General features: G+C 46.8%; 1 protein-coding gene across 1 annotated transcript in view; it reads left to right on the top strand.

The window, feature by feature from the left end:
- Positions 1 to 9,695: 9,695 nt before the first annotated feature.
- The window catches only part of LOC127489680 (uncharacterized), a 28,040-nt gene continuing 16,048 nt past the window's right edge, over positions 9,696 to 21,687 (top strand). The window contains exons 1-2 of the mRNA XM_051841412.2: positions 9,696 to 10,152; positions 20,201 to 20,384. Coding sequence (XP_051697372.1) covers positions 9,947 to 10,152; positions 20,201 to 20,384 — 390 coding nt within the window. The 5' untranslated portion in view covers positions 9,696 to 9,946. The remainder of the gene's footprint in view (positions 10,153 to 20,200; positions 20,385 to 21,687) is intronic.

The following is a 21,687-nucleotide window of genomic DNA, read 5'->3' as shown; positions in this document are numbered from 1 at the left end:
GGCCTGGAAGAGGGGCAACCGGGACAGAATCCGGCGCCCCAACCGGGACTAGAACCCAGCGTGCCGGCACTGCAGGCGGAGGATTAGCCAAGTAAGCCGCGGCGCTGGCCCTGTTTTTATTCTTCAACCTAGTTTCCTATGGTTACCTTGTGTCTGCATAACTTAGTGTTCGGCTAATAATTCAACAGAGACAGTGCTTAAGCACTTCCAATCAGCCATGCATCCTCTACTAATTCATCTGCAGATAGGCAGAACAGCACATTCAGCCTTCAGACTGGCCTCAGCTCTCCCTCGGGATTTACTTTGTGATGGGCCGGTCTAAGGCCTCCATGCTCAGACACAAAGCCTTAGGGTCAGCTGGGAGTGTGTGAATAACTTGGGGCTTCTCGGCCTCTGCTACACATAATGCAGAGTGCAAGGTGCTTGCCCCAATCACAGTTTTAGCCTAGCAGAGGTAAGACCTTGGCCCGCCCCCACTGCCCTCCCGGGGAAATCAGCTTCACTGACAATGACCGTAGCTGTGACTATCACTGCTCCTACCCAAGTGAGCCCCCTTCAACGGCAGCAGGGGAAGCTCCTGGTCCTCCTGGGCTGTGCTCCCTGGTAGAGTCTCTGTGCTGATGCATTGAATGGGCTGTGTGTGGACAGAACCTTCCCTAGGCTAGAGTCTCCACAAAGATCAGCAGATGTTCAGGTATAAATGCTTCTGAGAGTGTGTGCCATTGGGCAGTTTCCAGAGTGCTAAAATGGTTGGTTTGGGAGCAGTTTTGTCAAACTTTGTGATAGCCTTGAGGGACAATGATCTGATGATCTCACTCAACCATAGCTCTGAGTTCCACCAGAATCACTGTCTCTCCCAACACTAACACTCTGGCTTAAGTAACTAGAGTGGTTCCTGTTTTCCTGATCAGGCAGTGCTATTAGGAACGTACTGCAATTCAAGGAATGTATAATTTGAATAGGAAACAGTTCTCAAAGGCTTAGCACCATTCATATGCCCCAATCTTCTCTCCCCTCATACACAGACACATATACACAAAACACAACTTCGGTATCACCCAGGTATGGGTTTGAGCCCAGTCTCCACTCACTTGTCAGCTCTGATGTTGAGCCCTGTGAGCTCTGACTTCCTTGTCTATAAATAATACCTAATGGTGCATATGTTAAAAAGCTTAGTTTATCCATTCCACAATGTATATATAGATGAAAAACATCGTACTGGGGCAGCATTGTGGCATAGCAGGCAAAGCTGCCGCCTGCAATGCTGGCATCCTAAATAGGCACCTGTTCAAGTCCTGGTGGCTCCACTTCCAATTCAGCTCCCTGCTAATGGCATGGGGAAAGCAGCAGAAGATGGCCCAAGTGTTTGGGCCTCTGCCATCCACATGGGAGACCCAGGTAAAGCTCCTGGCTTCTGGCTTTGGCCTGGCCTAGCCCTGATTCTAACCATTACAGTCATCTGGGGATGACCCTCTCTCTCTGTAACCCTTTCAAAATGAATAAATAAACCTTCTTAAACATTTTAAATTAAAAAAAGAAAACATCATGCTGTATACCATAAATACATAAAATTTCTACTTGTCAATTTATAAAAAGAAATAAGAAATGCATAATGAAGTTGCTCAGGGGAGTAAGAGAGATGTTGTGTGGATAAGTACCTAGGACACTATACACACCTAACAGATACTTAAACCTATCTGCATTCTAGTTTAAGTGCCCATTTCTGTCCCAGGAAATAGCAATTGGACTATTCACTCACAAACCAAACTCTTTTTTTTTTTTTTTTTTTTTTTTTTTTTTTTTTTTTGACAGGCAGAGTGGACAGTGAGAGAGACAGAGAGAGAAAGATCTTCCTTTACCGTTGGTTCACCCTCCAATGCGGCCGGTGCACCGCGCTGATCTGATGGCAGGAGCCAGGTGCTTCTCCTGGTCTCCCAGGGCCCAAGCACTTGGGCCATCCTCCACTGCACTCCTGGGCCACAGCAGAGAGCTGGCCTGGAAGAGGGGCAACCGGGACAGAATCCGGTGCCCCAACCAGGACTAGAACCCGGTGTGCCGGCGCCGCAAGGTGGAGGATTAGCCAATTGAGCCGCAGCACCGGCCCAAACCAAACTCTTGTGAAAATTCACCATGATGAAGATTCCCACAAGAGAACGAGAGACAAAAAGGAAATTGATTAAACCGCTCAGTGATTCATCCTGTGTGGCTTTCGTCACACCCAGTACCTAATTTCATTCAGAGCTCCCCACACACTTTCTGAAGACCCACAGTTGAACCTCTCTCCTACGCCTGGATTAAAGCTTGTAGCTTATTTCTTGCTCCTGTGCAGAAGCAGCATCTTTTACCAGCAGAAATAGGAGCCTCCATAGCTCCATGCATAAATTATGGTGTTTGCTTGTTAGTGATACTGCCCATGACATCACCGCAGAGTCGGCTAACAGTCGCCGGGAGATGCTTCCATACTGAACCGTAGTGGAGAGGTGGCTAGATCCCTATGGCTGGTATACCAACTGGATTTCTTACACGAGAGTGAATCCAGTCATCTGAGCTTTAGCTTGAAGTGGGGCAAGTGTCCTCCCACCAAGGTAAGCAAAAATGTCCATGTTTTCACCTTTTTTGGTTTCCTGTGTGTGGCTACACTCTCACAATTGTTCATCAAAGATGGGACACAGGGTTTGTACAACTTGGGCTTTGAATAAAATGGTGTTGGCTGATCTCTAGATGTGTTCTGAATAAGGAATAATCACATTTCCTTGTTGGCAAATCCTTGTCATTTGAATTATTAATAATACACTTTGGTGTGTTATAATGCCTGATGATAGGAGTTCATGCTGAAAATGCTGTATGAGTTATCCACTTAGAACTCAGCATCTACTAAAGTAAAAAGCAAAACCAAACCCCATTGCTGGATACAACCACCTCTATTTCTGGATAATCAAGGAGGTGTGTTTGGATTCTGCATGTCTCCCCTTCATCTCTGTAAACGTTTCACGTGAACCAACTATAGCTGCGCAGAAAGGCAATCCCCAGAGGGGTGGGCTGCACAGGTGTGACGGTCTCACCACCCAAACATGATCAAAATGGCTTAAGCAAAAAAAAAAAAAAATGTATGTATTAGAGGACCAACTTTTGCTTGAATCTAAGGGTTTGAGCAATGTCCTCCGGATTTGGTTTAACACTCTCCAACCCTTGGCTACAGTGTCTGTAGTACTGGCTCCATCCCCAGATAGGCCCCCATCAATGGGGGGAAATGGCTCACAGCAGCTCCAAGCACATAGTAGAGCTTTCCACAGGTTTGGGGGGGGGCAGCCCTAACTGGATAGGCTGAGATCATCTGTCCTCCATGAATTTATCCCTGCAGCCGATGGAAAGGCCTTAGTCTGGTTTCCCTAGAAGCAGCGCCTGGACAGTGGTTTGGAGACACACAATGTATTGCAGAGCAGCCTTCGGGAAAAGCCTTACGAGGAAGGAGGGAAACTGGAGCACACGGGGAAGGAGCCAAGCGCGGATGCAGGCTCAGGTCTGGTCTTACTTACTCTGCGCTACAAGACATGGCCACAGAGCACAGACTGTGTCATAGATGGGCCTTCCCTGTGAGCACAGGGGGCCTGATTTCCATGTTCTTTATCATTCAGTCTTGGCCATAGTCTGCCCCTGGGGGAAGGACTGCCCCTCAGGGAAGTGGCTCTGGCATCTCGTAGCAACCCCCTGTGAACTCCTAGCAGCCTACATCACAGCACCAGGAACCTTGCAAGTGAGGGGATCTGAAGAGGCACCTGCTACCTGAAGCTGAATGGGACTCTTCCTGTGTGCCCTGGTGCACGTGTGCCTGCTTTGGGACCCACGGCTGCAGGTCTAAAGTTGGCAAGGAAGGGAAGCACAGATCGCATGCATGATGGTGAGAAACCACCATTTGGTCCTCGTCTCAGTGGGAAATACTGCATATATGACAGCAACTGGTTTAAGGAATGCTATGGTGTGACTGTTTGGCCACTCTGAAACCCATGCTGAAATTGAATTGTCCTGTGATGGTATTAGGAGGTGGGACCTTGAAGGGGAGTTAGGTCATGATGGCTGCAGTCCCAGGAATGGACCAATGGTGCTATCATGGGTGTGGGGTTGCCTCCCTCCTGCTCTCTCTGCCCGTGTGCCATGTGGTGCCTTCCCCCAGGTGATGATGCAGCAAGAATGCCCTTGCCAGATGTGGCCATTGACCTTGAACCTCCCAACTTCTAGAATGCTGAGCCAACACATTTCTGTTCACTGTAAATACCCAGCTATACCCAGCTATAACAGCACAGAACAGATTAATACAGGAAATTGGTCCCAGGAGGGGGGTGTTGCTCTAAAAAATATTTGAAAATGTGGAAGTAGCTTTGGAGCTGGGTAATGGGTGGAGGTGGAAGAGTTCTGCTGTGAGCGCTGGGAAAGCATGTGTTGCCCAGAAGGGAGCATTAAGGGCAATCCCTGTGAGGGCTCAGAAGAGGAGGAGAGCTATGGAGAGAGTCTGAAACTTTGAGAGCTTACTTAGGAGGTCACGATCAGACAGTTTGCAGAAATATGGACAGGAAAACAATTCTGATGAGGTCTTGGGGTGGAAATGAGCAATAAAACATTGGAAACTGGGTAACAGGCCATCATTTTTATGAAGTGGCAAGGACCTTGGTTGAATTCTGCCCATGCCCGAGGGCTTTGTGAAAGGCAGAATCTGAGAGTAGAGCCTGAACATCAGGTAGAAGCATTTTCTAAATAAAATACTGGAGGTGTTACATGCTTCTTTTAAATATATCTAGGGAAGGCCGGCGCCGTGGCTCACTAGGCTAATCCTCCACCTGCAGCACCGGCACCCTGGGTTCTAGTCCTGGTTGGGGCGCTGGATTCTGTCCCAGTTGCCCTTCTTCCAGGCCAGCTCTCTGCTGTGGCCCGAGAGGGCAGTGGAGGATGGCCCAAGTGCTTGGGCCCCTGCACCCGCATGGGAGACCAGGAGGAAGCACCTGGCTCCTGGCTTCAGATTGGCGCAGTGCGCCGGCCGTGGCGGCCATTTGGGAGGTGAACCAACGGAGGGAAGACCTTTCTCTCTGTCTCTCTCTCACTGTCTAACTCTGCCTGTCAAAAAAACAAATATATATATATGGAAATGCGAGAGAAGGAATTTATAGTTAAAAAAGAAGCATAATGTAAATGGTAAATTCACAGCCCGGCCACGTAAAGAGTGGAAAAGCTTGTTTGGGAGAGAATCCCAAGGGTTTGGTCAAGCGACCCTTTTGCAAGGGGGTTAGTAAGGATAGAAGGGAGGAGCCAGGTGCTGGGAGAATGATGCTAAGGGCATTCCACAGAGCTCCATGGCAGCCCTCAGAGGGCAGCGCAGGGCACCCACAGGAGACGAGCATTTGCCGATCTGCACGGCCTCCGCTCTCTCGCTCCCCGCATTCTGGGCCAGTGCCGCTCAGCCACCCCAGCCAAGGCTTTGATTTTCCATGTGAACTTTTAGAAGATGTGGTTGGTGGGACCACCCCCAACACTGGATGCTGGGACGGGCACATGGACTCCCAACTAATCAGCATAGTCCCTTCCTGACGGCGAAGCCATTCCCTACCCAGATCTCCTGCTCAGGTTGGGCAGCCATGCCAAGCTGCTGTGGGCTTGCCTGTCGCTCACTGTCACAGGTACTCCCCTTCTCTAAAGAACTGTCCTCAACTGCAGGAACTCCTCATCTGGAGATGTGCCCTCTGTGCTGTGCGAGGACATGAGTAGGGAAACTGGGGGAGCCACAGCCAACAGCTGAATGATATTAGTGACATGGACTGGGTGGAGCCCTCCCAAATTCATATGTTAAGGCCCTAAACTCAAAGTGCTATTTGGAGGTAGTGTCTTTGGGAGTTCATTGGAGTTAGGTCAGGTCATGAGGATGGGGCCCTTGTGATGGCATGGATGCCCCTTCGCCAAGATGGGTAGATCAGATCTTTCTCTCCACCATGTAGGAACACAGCCAGAAGGCAGCTGATCTACAAGGCAGGAAGAGGATCTTTGGTATATACCAAGTCTACTGGCACCATGATCTTGGAAGTCCAGACTTCAGAACTATGAAGAATAAAATGCTTGTATTATAGCAGCCCTGAACTGAGACACGAGGACACACAATGCTGCCCCTCAGCATCAAGAGGAGTGATCCTCCATTACAGTTTGTTCTCTGGATCTCTCCCCCACACGTCAGGCCAAGACATTGCTTTTCTGTCGGGGATTCACGGGCAGCCATTGTTTGCCCCCTGATCCCCAAGGATCCATGTTCCTCCCACATATGAAATACACCCACAGCTTAGCAACAGAGCCCCCAACTTCCCACCTGCCCACAGCAGTGTCTCACTATCCAAGATCACATCCTCGATGATGGAGGCACCTAAGGTGTGCTTTGTTAGCCAGAGCTCCTTGAATTCAGCTTCTCTCAATCTGTGGATTTTTTTAAAAATTCCATATTAATTTCTTTTCTATGTACAATTTTTAAAATTTATATAAGGTGAGCAAATTTCATGTATTAAGCTGCCCATTCATTAAACCAAAAAGACCAGCTAACTAATAGCCCCAACATACAACAGTGGAATAGGCACAAGATAACTGGTTCAAAAAAGACACACAGGTGTCACGGGTCCATAGCAATTCTGAGACCCAGATGTTGGAAGAACTTTGATTCAACACAGTCTTCTTCTTGCCCCAAAATAATTCTCTGTGGTTTTGGGCTCCTCTCTCTCTTTCTTTTTTAAAGATTTATTTATTTATTTGAAAGTCAGAGGTACACATAGAGGAGATGCAGAGGTCTTCCATCTGCTGATTCACTCCCCAGTTGGCCACAATGGCTGGAGCTGTGCTGATCTGAAGCCAGGAGCCAGGAGCCAGGAGCTTCTTCCGGGTCTCCCATGTAGGTGCAGGGGCCCAAGGACTTGGGCCATCTTCCACTGCTTTCTCAGGCCATAGCAGAGAGCTGGATCGGAAGTGGAGCAGCCAGGTCTCGAACCAGCACCCATATGGGATGCCGGCGCTTCAGGTCAGGGAGTTAACCCACTGTGCCACAGCCCCACCCTCTGACTCTTAATTCTGCCTTATTAGTCGTCATTCATTCCTTTTCTCAGGAAAAGTAGCCTCTGTTTTCTCAGCCTGCTCCCTGCCAGAATTTTGGAGGTCCAGCAGCTCCTTTTCATGGTGGACTGTGTATTAGTTCCTTTTCTATTCTGTAACAAAATACCCAAGGCTGAGTACTTTACAAAAAATGCAGTTTATTTAGATCAGGATTCTGGAAATTCAGAAGTATGATGTGGGCATCTGCTGGGCTCTGGTGAGGGCCTGCTTGGCTGCATCACCATGTGGTGGCTGGGACCACGAGGGGAGCACAGTCACTCTTTTTTTTTTTTTTTTTTTTTTTTTTGACAGGCAGAGCGGACAGTGAGAGAGAGAGAGACAGAGAGAAAGGTCTTCCTTTGCCGTTGGTTCACCCTCCAATGGCCACCACGGTTGGTGCTGGTGCGCTGCGGCCGGCGCACCGCGCTGATCCGATGGCAGGAGCCAGGTGCTTCTCCTGGTCTCCCATGGGGTGCAGGGCCCAAGGACTTGGGCCATCCTCCACTGCACTCCCTGGCCACAGCAGAGAGCTGGCCTGGAAGAGGGGCAACCGGGACAGAATCTGGCGCCCCGACCAGGACTAGAACCTGGTGTGCCGGCGCCGCAGGCGGAGGATTAGCCTAGTGAGCTGCGGCGCTGGCCCAGTCGCTCTTTTCATAAGCACCCAACTTCATGGGAACTAACCAGAGTCCAGTGAGAACTATATTAATCCCAGCCAAGGGTAACACCCCCGGTGACTGATCATCCACACTGGCTCCACCTCTTAGAGGTGCCAACTCTCTCAATCTCACCACACAGGGGACCAAGTTTCCAACACATGAATCTTTGCGGGGGAACACTCAAACCATATCCGAACTATAGCACACTGGCTCTGTCTTTTCCAGCCCAAGCTAGCTGATGCAGTTTCTCAAACAATTTGGTGTGTGTCTCACTGAGGTCAACACATTAGATGAAACACACTATGCGCCTCTCTGAAATAAGCCCTCATTATCTTGAGCTCTTGCTGAGAGGCTGAGGAACAATACTCTTAAGCTTCTTAGAGGTTCTATTGTTGGATTGACAGGAACAAGTTAAATCTCTTTAAAGGGATCTTTGACTGAGTATGATCCTTTGGTCCCTCTGCCAACCCAGGAAGTAATTAACAGTTAGCATCACATAGTGGCTTTGAATTCCTTTTTGTTATTTTTTGTCTTGGATTCTTCATTATTCTCAAGCATCTACTTTTCTACATGGACTCTGAAATTTTTAGCTAGGAACTAGGAATTCAGAAATCCTTCCAGTTAGTTTAGCTAGCTCCAAACTCACTGTAATAAAATTTCAATGATTCCCATGCATTATTAATGTTGGGAGGATTCTTATTTCTATAATATTGTTTTCTGTCTAGACATGTTATATCTCTCAAATTATTCAGTTTTATTTCCTCTATAAAATTTTATTCGAGTTAAATTTGTGCCTTCCACATTAAACTTATTTCATGTTAAATTTAGTTGGTTTTTAATGAGATGTTTTTCCATTTCCAGTTCTGATTTCTGTTAATAGAGAAAATATATACAACCATATATGGAAATTTTTTTAAGATTTTTTTTATTTATTTGAGAGGTAGAGTTACAGACAGTGAGAGGGAGAGACAGAGAGAAAAGTCTTCCTTCCGTTGGTTCACTCCCCAAATGGCTGCAACGGCCAGAGCTGCGATGATCCGAAGCCAGGAGCCAGGTGCTTCTTCCTTGTCTCCCTTGTGGGTGCAGGGGCCCAAGCACTTGGGCCATCTTCTACTGCTTTCCCAGGCCATAGCAGAGAGCTGGATCGGAAGAGGAGCAGAACTGGCACCCATATGGGATGTTGGCACCACAGGCAGAAGATTAACCTACTGCACCACGGTGCCAGCCACCATATATGGAAATTTTTAAATAAAATATCTTGAATAACTTTGCCCATTTCAATATATCATTTTTGGCCCACTTGAATTGAGTGCAACTTCAAAAACAATGTTTAACAATGGTCACAGATGGTGTCTCTAGCTTGAAACAGACTTGGATGAAGTTGGCTCTGCATTTCATTCTTTGTTATGGAAGCTTTCTTCTGAAAAATAACCTATCATGTCTAAGTCTGAGAGCATAGTAAATGGGACTGCATTCCCTCTACTGTAGTACAAATACTGAAGACTTCAATCTTGTCTTCACAGTTTCAACCATTTCTTAAACTGTCTCCATTTCATACCATTTCTGAGTCCATTCGCCATTCTGTTTGCCTTTCTCCATACCTGTCTCATTGATTTTTTTTTGTTTTTCATATGTTTATTCTTTGGTGGAAAAAGATTATTTATTTGCAAGGTAGATTGACAGAGAGGGGGTGGAGAGAGAGAGAAAAAAAGAGAAAGAATCTTCCATTCACTGGATCACTCCCCAAATGGCCACAACAGCTATGTCTGGGCCAGGCCAAAGCCAGGAGCCAGGAGCCAGGAATTGCATCCTGGTCTCTCACTTGGGTGCAGAGGCCCAAGTACCTGGGCCATCTTCTGCTGCCTTTCCAGGTCCGTTAGCAGGGAGCTGGACTGGCAGCAGAGTAGCCAGGACTCAAACCAGTGCTCTGCTATAGGAAGCCGGCATCACAAGTGGTGGCTTAACTCGCTGTGCCACAATGCCAGTCTCACCTTTCTCATACGTTTCTGCTAAGCCACAACCTATCCTGTACTTGTAAGGTTCTGAGAATAAGCCTCCATGCGTCCCTTTACTGTTTTGTAGATTCTCTTCCCTTCATAGAAGTCAAATCAGCCAAGCATCAAGTCAAGACGTTCAGTCAGCACAGGCTGTGACCACGTTGCCACAGACTGCGAGAGATGGAGTCTTTTCTCTTCGATGACATCAGCTCCGCGATACAGAACGAGGCTATTGAGAGAATCATCTTGCCCATGAGTGTTCAGCTTTGCCACCTGCTCATCTCCATGGAGAGGACAGATGTGGCGAACGAAGCGTTTGCCTCTTTGGAGAAGATGGCAGAGGACTTGGCTAAAGCTAGCGAAGCATTTGTGCAAGCGGCCAGAAGGTAATGTTGAAAGAACTCAAGCCCTTTACTCTGGCAGATTTGCAGAAGAAAGAACGTGCGGCTAGAAACTTCCCGCAGTGCCCTTAAAAGCCCACGGAAAGAAGTCAGATGTGAAAACCTAAGGCAGACTTACGTAAACGTTATTATTACTTGGAGTGTACTTTAAATATCCAAATATTTTAGAACTAGGTGAGTTTTCCTCTAAGAAGCAGATCTGTGTCCCATCAAAAGATTTTTAGATTCATTCTTACTGCATGTCACACAGATTATTCTATATAGGTATGAGAATATTTAGAATTGTCTAAATATAATTTTCATGTCAATCATTCTTGCATTGGGCATGATTCTTTTTTAATATTAAAAATGTATTATAGATACAGACAGAGACAGAGAGAGAGATCTTCCAACTGCTGGTTTACTCCCAAAATGCCTGCAATAGCCAGGCTGGACCAGGCCAAAATCAGCAGCCAGGAATTCTATCCAAATCTCCCACTTGGATGGCAAGACCCAAACACATGAGCCATCACTTGCTGCCTCTCAGGGCACACATTAGCAGGAAGCTGGATTGCAAGGAGAGGCTGGACTTGACCCTGGGCACTCCAGCATATGATGCCAGAATACCAAGTGGCAGCTTAACCCACAAGCCGCAATGCCTGTCCCAATTCTCCCCTCTTTTACCGAACATTTACTGAGTACCCATTAAGGTGCCAGGCACTGTTCCAGGTGCTGAAATAGAGCCCTACGTAAGAGAGCCAAAGGCCCGCTCTCGGGCAGTGGATACAGCAGCCGTGTCTAGCTTCCTTCCTTTTTTTCCTTTTTCTCAGTGTTTTTTTTTCTTCAGATTTTATTAAAGATCGCATAGTAGTTATAGAACTAGAAAAATTATTTTAAAATAAACAAGAAATTTTAATTTTAAAATAAGATTAATCTTAGTGTAAATCTCTATGGACTGAATGATGAAGCTAATTCAAATAATAGAGAATTAGTAAGGTAATAGGATGTAATATTAACCTACAGAAACTAGTATTCTTCACATACACAAACAATAACCAACTATAAGATTTTAATAGTAGGAAAAAACCCTTGTTATAATGGCAACAAAGAAAATAACATCTTAGGGATGAATTTATAAAAACTGTACAAAATATTTATGAACATCAAAATTAAAATTAAAAACATCAAAACACTTCTGAAAAGTATGTTCAGAGGACCTGAACAAATGGAAAGACGTTCTTGGAGGGCTTGACCACTTCTTAAAAGTGTTAGTTCTAAGTTAATTCTCCAATTTACTATAATCTCATACAAATTCTTTCATTTTTAATGGAGCTTTAAAAGTTGTACTAAAGTTCATATGAGAAAATCAAACATGCAGGAATAACTAGGAAAAACCCAGGATAAAACATTATGAGGGCAGCGCTGTGGCACAGTGGGTTAAGTCTTTGCCTATGGACACCAGTTCTAGTCCCGTCTGCTGCTCATCCAATCCAGCTCTCTGCTATAGCCTGGGAAAGCAGTGGAAGATGGCCAAGGCGCTTGGGTCCCAGAACCCACATGGGAGACCTGGAAGAAGCTCCTGGCTTCAGATCGGTGCAGCTCTGGCTGTTTTAGGCATTTTGGGGAGTAGACCAGCAGATGGTAGATCTCTCTCTCTGTCTCTCCCTCTCACTGTCTGTAACTCTACCTCTCAAATAACTAAATCAATCTTTAAAAAAAAAAATGAGATGGGGCTATACCTGCAGAGATTACAACCAATCTAGGTCTTCTGTAAGGCAAGGGGTGTGATACTGACACACAAAGAGGCAGACAACCAGCGGTACCACACAGAAAGCCAGAAACACACCGGTGCACATGGGGCTGCACGTGGCAAAGAGCACTCTTGGCTGCACACAAATTTTAGAAATGAACCCTGGGGTGAATTTGGCACAGTAGTTAAGGTCCTGCTGGGGACAGCCACATCCCATATCAGAGTGCATGAGTTCAAGTCCTGGCTCCAGCCATGACTCTAGCTTCCTGCTAATGAGCACCCTGGGAGACAGCAGCTGGGGCCCTGCCACCTACATGGGAGACCTGGACTGAGTTCTCAGCTTCTCTGGCCAGGCCTGGCCCAGCCCCTGCTGTTGCACACATCTGAGACATGAACCAGTAGGTGGGAGATGTCTCTCTCTCTCTCTTTTTCTGTATGTCCATGTCTGTCTCTCTTTCCCTCCATCCCTCTCTCCCCATCTCCTCCTCCTCCCTGTCTCTCTCAAAATAAATAAATACAAATTTAAAAACTGAAGCAGGATGTTAATGATCTGAGTGAGAGAGAGGGAGACTGTGACAAGTGACTCTACATAGATTGCAGATGCAAGATATAACGTCATCGAAAGGGTTGGGGTAGCGGGGAAGAACTGCTCTAAGCAACAGTATTTCACCGGATGCTGTAAAACTAAAGACAAAAAGAACCATGCATAAAATGTGGCACAGCAGTTGGTAAATTTGTTTCTTGTAGAGGAATGGTCACTAATTTTGGAACTAATTTACAAATATAATCACTAAGTAATGGAAACAATGAGAGCCAGATTCTCACTGACAGAGACAATAGTTACAAACAAGCCATGTGGGAAGGTTATAATGAGCTCTCTGGATTCCAGGAGACTGTCTCGGTGTGAACGTGTGCGTGTGTGCGTGTGTGCGTGTGCGTGTGTGCATGTGCGTGTGTGTGTGTACTACATGGGTTGGTTCAGATCTATTTCTCAACTACATCTCCTGAGAAGCTCTAGAAGCAGTGACACTTAGTGATAATGAGCATAGCTGTGGACCCTCAGGGATCCCCGGAGAAATGGCTGGGAAACTCTAGGACTGGGGACAGGGAAATACATACAGATACATCTTCTAGCATGAGAAGAGGTGGGAAAAATGGAGGGGCATGGTGAAAGGATGGTAGGCTGAGTATAGCCTGCAAATTTGTTCATGTCCTAACCCCTAGAAGCTGGGAATATGTTACCTTACAAGGCCGATGGAGGGACCTTGCCAATGTGATTAAGTTAAGGACCTTGAGCTGGGAGATCATCCTGGACTATCTGGGTGGCCCTAACGGAGTCATAATAGTCTTTTTCTTTTTTTTAGATTTATTTATTTATGTGAAAGATTTGAAAGGAACAGTTACAGAGAGAAAGCGGGAGAGTCAAAGATCTTCCATGCACTGGTTAAATCCCTGAATGCTTGCAAGGGCTAGGGTTGTGCCAGGCGGAAGCCAGGAGCCTAGAGCTCCATCAGCGTCTCTCATGTCAGTGGCAGGGCCCCAAGCACTTGGGCCATCTGCTGCTGCTTTTCCCAGAGCATTAGCAGGGAGCTGGGTCAGAAGTAGAACAGGGGCCGGCGCTGTGGCTCAGCAGGTAAAGCCACTGCCTGCAGTGCCAGCATTCCATATGGGTGCTGGTTCAAGTCCCTGCTGCTCCACTTCCCATTCAGCTCTCTGCCATGGCCTGGGAAAGCAGTAGAAGACTGGCCAAGTCCTTGGGCCCCTGCACCCAAGTGGGATACATGGAAGAAGCTCCTGGCTCCTGGCTTCGGATAGGTGCAGCTTTGGCCATTGTGGCCATTTGGGGAGTAAACCAGTGAATAGAAGACCCTTCTCTCTGTCTCTCCCTCTCACGTCTGTAACTCTACCTGTCAAATAAATAAGTAAAATATTTTTTTAAAAAAAGCATAATCCCATTGTGGAAAACAAAAAGAACTAAAGCAATGAACTTTTGAACAAGACATTTTAGTGCAAACCTTAAACCTAAAGACAAAATGAACTGCAAACATATACTGAATTCCACTTAGTGGGTTTGTTTTTCAAATTGGCATGGGTTGGGCCGGCGCCGCGGCTCACTAGGCTAATCCTCTGCCTTGCGGCACTGGCACCCTGGGTTCTAGTCCCGGTCGGGGCGCCGGATTCTGTCCCGGTTGCCCCTCTTCCAGGCCAGCTCTCTGCTGTGGCCCAGGAGTGCAGTGGAGGATGGCCCAAATGCTTGGGCCCTGCACCCCATGGGAGACCAGGATAAGTACCTGGCTCCTGCCATCGGATCAGCGCGGTGCGCTGGCCCCGGCAGCCATTGGAGGGTGAACCAACGGCAAAGGAAGACTTTTGTCTCTCTCACTGTCCACTCTGCCTGTCAAAAAAAAAAAAATTGGTGGGCTAACAATGCTCTGTTTTTCACACGTATGGGACAAACCAGTAAATGTGCCGAAGACACAGGGAGTCAGGGTTCTCACTAACAAAGAAGGGAGAGGGAAGTCTAGGAGGAACCCTCTGGTGATGGACTAAGACTGGAGATGAGCAGCATGAACTCACGTGTGTGTCCAAGTGTACGTCTGTATGTGAGTGTGTCTGTGCATGTGTGTGCACTTCCTTTGCCCACTGCAGAATCCTAGAAACAATGATACCCCAGTAGCAATGAGCACACCTGTCACCCAGATTTTGGTTGCTAAACACCATTTGCCTCTAAAAAGAGCCTGAGCCTTTGGGGAAAGGGTTGACTCTGAGACCAGGGTAAGAAAAAACAAAAGATGAGCCTGGAACACCTTGAGCCAAGAAGGAAGTGATTAAAAAAAGAACAGTGAGGACAAATAAAAAAGGTACAGGAACCAATTTGAAGGAGGCAAACTTGGGGAAAACATGGTCTAATATGAGATAACTTGAGCATATAAACAAAACAATAATGGATTATAAACCACTAAATAAGAATCAAAGAGTGTGTACCATAAGAAATAAGGGAGGAGGGAACATTCTTTCTTATTGTAGAGTGACCATTAGTGATGGCAGGAGGAGTTGCGAAATCAGATGACTGCAATTTAGTGACTCTCACAACTGGTCCAGGCAGGATCATCAATGGACGCTAAAAGCAGAAGTCGAATGAAGAGCAGGATGTTTATGTTGTCTCAAGGTACCTTCTTGCCAAGTTTTTATTAATTACAAAGGGGAAAATGGCCTCACAGAGCACAGACTGCAGGCTTCCCGAGTGGTCTGAGTTGACATTGTCCATTTCTGGAACTCAGCGTGATGCTGCTGATGTGAGGCACTGAGGACACAACCTCACCCCTGGAGAATTATTTCCCCAAATGTGCAGCCTAATCAGGCAAACCCAAGCTGAAGGACTTTCTGTAAATGACTGCCTTCTACTCGTCATAAAATACCAAAGGCCAAGAAAGCCAGAGAGAGTCTCAGGAACTGTTTCAGATAGAGGTGAAAGGGATTTGCATTCATTCCTTTCACTGCTTGAACCAGTTATCACAAACTCAATGACCTAAAACAACACGAATGCATCATCTCACAGTCCTGCCGGGGGTCTGGCCCACAGACTAAAGTCGGGGAGGGGGGCGTCAGTTTGCTGGGCTTCCACCTGGAGGCTCTGGGCATCCAGGCTCATACAGGCGGTCGGATGAATCCAGCTCCTTGTGGTTGTAGGACCAGGGTCCCTGTTTCCTAGCTGGCTGGTCTTTGCTTTACTAGGCTGATTGCTTCCCGGTGAGTCCCTCCACCAACTGCAAGTTAGGCTCCTCCCTGCTTTGAATCTCTCTGACTTCTCCCTCTCCTGATCTCTCCCTCACTCTTCCCCCACCTTGGGCTCTCCTGGATAGTCCTGGACACTCTCATTATTCAAGGCCAGCTGATGAGTAACCTAGCTGCAGCAGCAGAGGCCTTGCACAGCAGCACTTAAGTTCATTCTTGGTTGATTATCCAGGGGACAGGGGTCTTGGCAAGTTCTTTCTTTTTAAATACTTTTAGTTATTTGGAAACAAAAAGAAATTTTCAAAATTTATTTGAGAGGGGAGAGGGAGAAAAGTACACAGTGAGATAGCTCCTACCCACTGGTTCAGTCCCCAGATGCCTGCAATGGCTGAGACTGGGTTAAGCCAAAGCCACAAACTGGGAACTCAATCCAGCCATCCCACAGGCATAGCCGGAACCCAATTACTTGAGCCATCACCACTGCCTCCTGGGGTCTGCACTGACAGGAAGCTAGAGTCAAGAACCAGATGCAGGTATCAAACCAGCCACTCTGATATGGGACACAGGTAACTTCACTGCTAGGCCAAATGCTCACCCCCTATTCTAAGTTTTCTCATGGTATACATTTCATAGTCTCAAAAAGGACACTAAATTTTGAGAGAAGCTGGGTGTTGTTTTTGTCTGTTTTAGTATAAGTGCCTTTGCTGTAGTACCTGTTCCTGGCAAGGTCAATTATTTACACAGAGACGTAGCCGCACTCATGGCTGGGAAACAGTCCAGCACAGCCACTGAGCAAGGCTGTTTATAATTCATACTCGGACTCAGATCTGACTGCGCTGTCTTTCAGAGCAGCTCCCCGAGCAGTGCTCAGGGGAGGCCAGATGGAGGCAGTCAGCACAGCACGCGCTGGGCGTGGGGTGGCACTCCCGGCCTTCCTCTGCTGGGGAGCTGCTTGGGGGGGGGGGCACGTCAGCAGGCCCAGACAGCTTTTGGCAGCAGGATGGGGCTTTTAGGCAGGACCCTGCAGGAAGAGGCCAACATAGTATACGCTGCTTTTTGCTAAAAAAAAAAAAAAAAAAAATTGAAACCTACATATAATGAATATGTAGAGAATATGAAAAAGCTGAAGGAAGAAAAGAATCATCCATAACTCTACATTTAGTTTACATTTTTTTTTTGAGCCAAATCTCTTTTTAATTTAAAAGATATGGTCATCATAAAGCTCTCTCTATATATACACACATATATGTATATATATACACACACACACACATACATATATGATTTATATAAAACAAAACCAAGTCTCTTCCCTAAAATCCATTATTATTCCATGACAGATTTTCACAGCAACAGTATACATATCAATATAGTTTTTACAATCTTTTCAGTTATCTGTCTGGTATGCACTTAGAATTAAGACACATTACCACCACAGCAGTCTACACATTGTTCTTGCAGGGAGATGTGCTTAGAAATGCTTCAGTGATCTGCTCGTTAGGTTGGCTATTTACAAAGATATCTATTTACGTTAGTAATAAATAATCCTGATATCAAAAGAAATAATGTTCATGCATACACCGAGATTGCTGCATGCTCTTAAAATATTTACATGAAGTTTTTCCTTTAGAGCTCTCCCGTGAACAGTTAAAGTGTGCTTCCTTCCATTTTCTCCACGGTCCCTTTAGTCTTGCTTCTGGGGGATGCATCCTTCCATCTCTACAACTTCAGGCCAGCCTTCATATTTGTTTGTATCCTTATTGTTCTTTATGTGCTGTTCAAAAGGGCTTTTTGTCTTAATGCCCTTCCCACCACAGAAGACCCAGTTGTCTCTAAAACCAAGATTAGTAATAGATGTACTTCCCAATTCTGCAATGAGCCGCCGTGCCTCATCATTGAGTTTGGTTGCTCCATCATCGTATGTTCCCATTAAAACTATTGTTCCATCTTGTATGGCCTTAAGAAACTCAATAAACGGTTCCACATCTCCTCCCCACATGTCAAAATATTTAGTGTCTAATACTTCTCCTGTTTTTCCATTTGCCAAGGCAACGTTGATCCCTCTTCCAACGTTGTTCTTCACGCCGCTCATTAAACTGCTACCCTCATGTTTGGTTTTTCAGTGTATGGCACTTTTCATTAAATAAGCTCCAGCCTCCCGCCCGCCTTCGGGCCTGTCCGCGGTCAGTCGTGCCGGAGGCCGACGGGAACGGCCGCCGCCTCCAGCTCCTACATTTAGTTTACATTTATTCCAGATTCTCTCTCTCCCTCCCTCTCTCGTTTTTATTTCCTCTTTCCATATTTTTCTTCCCCATATTTCCATTTATCCTTTTTTAAAAATTCACATAAAGAAATATCTGTGGGGCCAGCACTGTGGCGTAGTGGGCTAAGCCTCCGCCAGCAGCACCCGCATCCCATATGGGCACTGGTTCTAGTCCTGGCTGCTCCTCTTCTAATCCAGCTCTCTGCTATGACCTGGGAAAGCAGTAGAAGATGGCCCAAGTCCTTGGGCCCCTGCACCCATGTGAGAGACCTGGACAAAGCTCTTGGCTCCTGGCTTCAGATCTGCCCAGCTCCGGCCATTGTGGCCATGGACGATGGACGATTGCGGCCATGTGGCAGATGGATGATCTCTGTCTTTCCCTCTCTCTCTCTGTAGCTCTGTCTTTCAAATAAATAAAATCTTTTAAAAAAGAAAAGAAATACCTGTGTACTATGGTACTTAATGTTCATGGAGGGGCTAGCATCTGATATGGGCACCAATTCCCGATCCAGCTCCCTGCTAATGGGAAAGCATCAGAGGATGGTCCAAGTACTTGTGTCCCTGCACCCACGTGGGAGACCTGGAAGAAGCTCCAGGCTTCTGGTTTTGGCCTGGCCCAGCCCTGGCCATTGTGGACATTTGGTGAATGAACCAGAGTATGGAAGATCTCTCTCTTGCTCTGTCTCTCCCTCTCTCTCTCTATAATTCTGCCTTTAAAATAAAATAAATAAATCTTTAAAAAAGAAAGTTCATGAAAAACAGAATTAAAAGATAAGTTTGGGACCTGCCTCGTGGCTCACTTGGTTAATTCTCCGCCTGTGGTGCCAGCATCCCATATGGGCACCAGTTCTAGTCCTGGATGCTCCTCTTCTAAGCCAGCTCTCTGCTATGGCCTGGGAAAGCAGTGGAAGATGGCCCAAGTGCTTGGGTCCCCTGCACCCACGTGGAAGACCAGGGAGAAGCACTTGGCTCCTGGCTTTGGATTGGTGCAGCTCCGGCTGTTGCAGCCATCTGGGGAGTGAACCAAAGGAAGGAAGATCTTTCTGTCTCTCCCTCTCACTGTCTGTAATTCAAATAAATAAATAAAATCTTAAAAAAATAAAAAGATAAGTTTAATTTGGTGCAAAAAATTGAAGTTAAGGCTTAGTGTTTTATAATATGCATTCTCCAAGAGCTTTTGATGTGCCTTACTACTGATGACTTTATACTATCACTTGATTAAGGTGCTAACAGATTTCTCTATAATTTTTCCTTTTGAAATGGATAAATAGCCTTATGAAAACACTTAGGTAACTGTTCTGCTTCTCAACTTTTTATCCATTTATGGTAGCACACACTATGCCCCTTGCCTGCAAGAGTCATTACTTTGTTTGCCTAATGATAATTTTTAATTGCTGTTATTCCACCTACATTTATTAAGTGGAATTATTCTATAAAGAAATTCTGTCCTTTCTTCCTCATTTATCTATTGAGTCATGTGTTTATTCATACAATATTGCCTCATGAATTCTTATTTCATCCTATGAGTTATAATCTAATACTGTCATTATTATTTTATTATTCAACATTATTTATTTGTTCCAGCTTTGGTCATTGAACACATTCTTCCAATTGACTTCTGTATCCTTTTGACATTTCCCTATTCTTTTTTTTTAAGATTTTATTTATTTATTTGAAAGGCAGAGTTACAGAGAGGGAGACATAGAGGTGGAGAGAGAGAAAGTCTTCTATCCACTGGTTCACTCCCCAGTTGGCCACAACAGCCAGAGTTGTACTGATCTGAAGCCAGGAGCCAGAAGCTTCTTCAGGGTCTCCCCACATGGGTGCAGTGCTGGGGCCCAAGGACTTGGCCCATCTTCTATTGCTTTCCCAGGCCGTAGCAGAGAGCTGGATCGGAAGAGGAACAGCCGGGACTCAAACCGGTGCCCATATGGGATGTGGGTGCTTCAGTCCAGGGCTCTTACCTGCTGCTTCATAGCACCGGCCCCCTCTTTCTCTTCTTGATCCCTCCTCCCCAAGTATTCCACCAGTGCCATCCCCCAGCCTCATCAGAGACCAAACCAATGGGCGTCTTGGACTTGACCCTCCAAAACTGTGAAATAAGTAAGCCCTTTCTCTTTATTAAGTTAGCTATGCCATTATGTTGACAAAAAGCTGATGAATGTCCTGTATCTTGGAGAGACTTCCGTGACTCTAAGTGCAGCCGGACTTCTCCATGGGAATCGCTGTTGCGTGCTCTGCTTCTGCGTAGCCTGCTCTCCTTAGGGGGACATTTCCCTTTGTAACACAGCATGCTGTCTGTGCAGGCTGGCAGCTGACTCAGGGGAGGAGTGGCTCAGGGCGGAAATGGAGCCGGCCACCGAGTCTCTCATCCTTTCTGGGAGGAACATCTCCTGCGTGGCCCGGAAGCTTCACCTGCAGCCAGAGTGTCACAGCCATCGGGAGGAGCTCGTGACCACAGCACAGCAGATCGTGGTGGGCACTGCCAAGGTGAGGCTGTGGTCAGAGCCGGCCGGCTGGCTGGTCCCAACAGAAAGCCCACTGCTGGGAAGCATGGATGGGCGTGTTCTTTTCACAGTGGATCCTTGCCCCAGAGAGAAACCCACCCAATTTTCTGCCAAGATCCTAGGCGAAGTATCCATTGCCAACTAAAAGGCTAAAAGTAGAAGCTGGCACAGGGAGCTGAACAGTCATACTGAGTTAGGGTCTTTTTTTAAAAAAAAAAAAAGATGTATTTATGTATTTGAAAGGCAGAGTTACAGAGAGGGAAGGAAACCGAGAGAGAGAGAAATCTTCCATCCACTGGTTCACTCCCCAAACAGCCACAGCGGACAGAGTTGGGCAGATCTGCAGCCAGGAGCCAGGAGCTTCTTCTGGTCTCCTACATGGGTGGCAGGGGCCCAAACGCTTGGGCCATCTTCCGCTGCTTTCCTCAGGCCATAAGCAGGGAGCTGGGTCGGAAGTGAAGCAACTGAGAGGTGAATGGGCACCCATATGGGATGCTAGTGCTGCAGGTGGCAGTTTTACCCACTGTGCCACAGTGCCAGCCCCAGGTCTATGATCTTAAACCCACATGCAGTCCCCTCATCACTTACATTTAGCCACTTACCTCTAAGGGGAGGGCGGGGAGTCACCAAAAGGGTTATTTTCCACCCTGTCTGTGGCCATGAGCCATGGGGAGAGGCCCCTGAAACCTCAGCTACTCAGCTTATTTGTCATACTGACTGGAAAACCAAAGGCCCACTGCACTGGCCTCGGCTGGAGGGGTATCAGGAAACCAGGACCAACTCCCAGTCTCCAAACACTGGCCATGTTCCATCCAACACTCTACTATGACTGCATTCATGAGGCCCTGTTGGAATCCATGTGCCTTAAACACTATCAAATACAATTGCTCATCAGTAAGTAATAGTGTGGGTTAATCGTTGTTGGTGGTGTGTGTGTGGCCGGGGGAATCTTCCTAATTTTACAGGTCCTTATTAAAAGAGGGTTGGAAATGGGTGGATAAGAGACAGAGCCTGGGCTTTGCCACCTGCTCTTGATGGCACGCGGAAGGCAGGGGACGGAGCTGTCTGGGAGGGCACATCCCTCCAGCCACCATCCTCACCCAGGCCAGGCCCCACATTAAATATAGCTACGTGCAGGCGGCTTTCCATGTTCAGGTAAACCAGCTGTTCGCTTGCGAAGCTACTCCCAGGTGGCTCCTCCCTCCCTTTGGTCTGTCTTGGGAGTTAGGTAGGGGCCATTGCTCTCGCCCTTGCTCCAAAACGTGCATGCATCTCCAGGCCTCTCT

Source organism: Oryctolagus cuniculus, chromosome 2 (genome assembly GCF_964237555.1).
Source record: "Oryctolagus cuniculus chromosome 2, mOryCun1.1, whole genome shotgun sequence".
Classification (NCBI taxonomy): Eukaryota; Metazoa; Chordata; class Mammalia; order Lagomorpha; family Leporidae; genus Oryctolagus; species Oryctolagus cuniculus.
The sequence above is the reverse complement of the archived record's forward strand: the minus strand, read 5'-3'. Positions and strand labels throughout refer to the sequence as shown.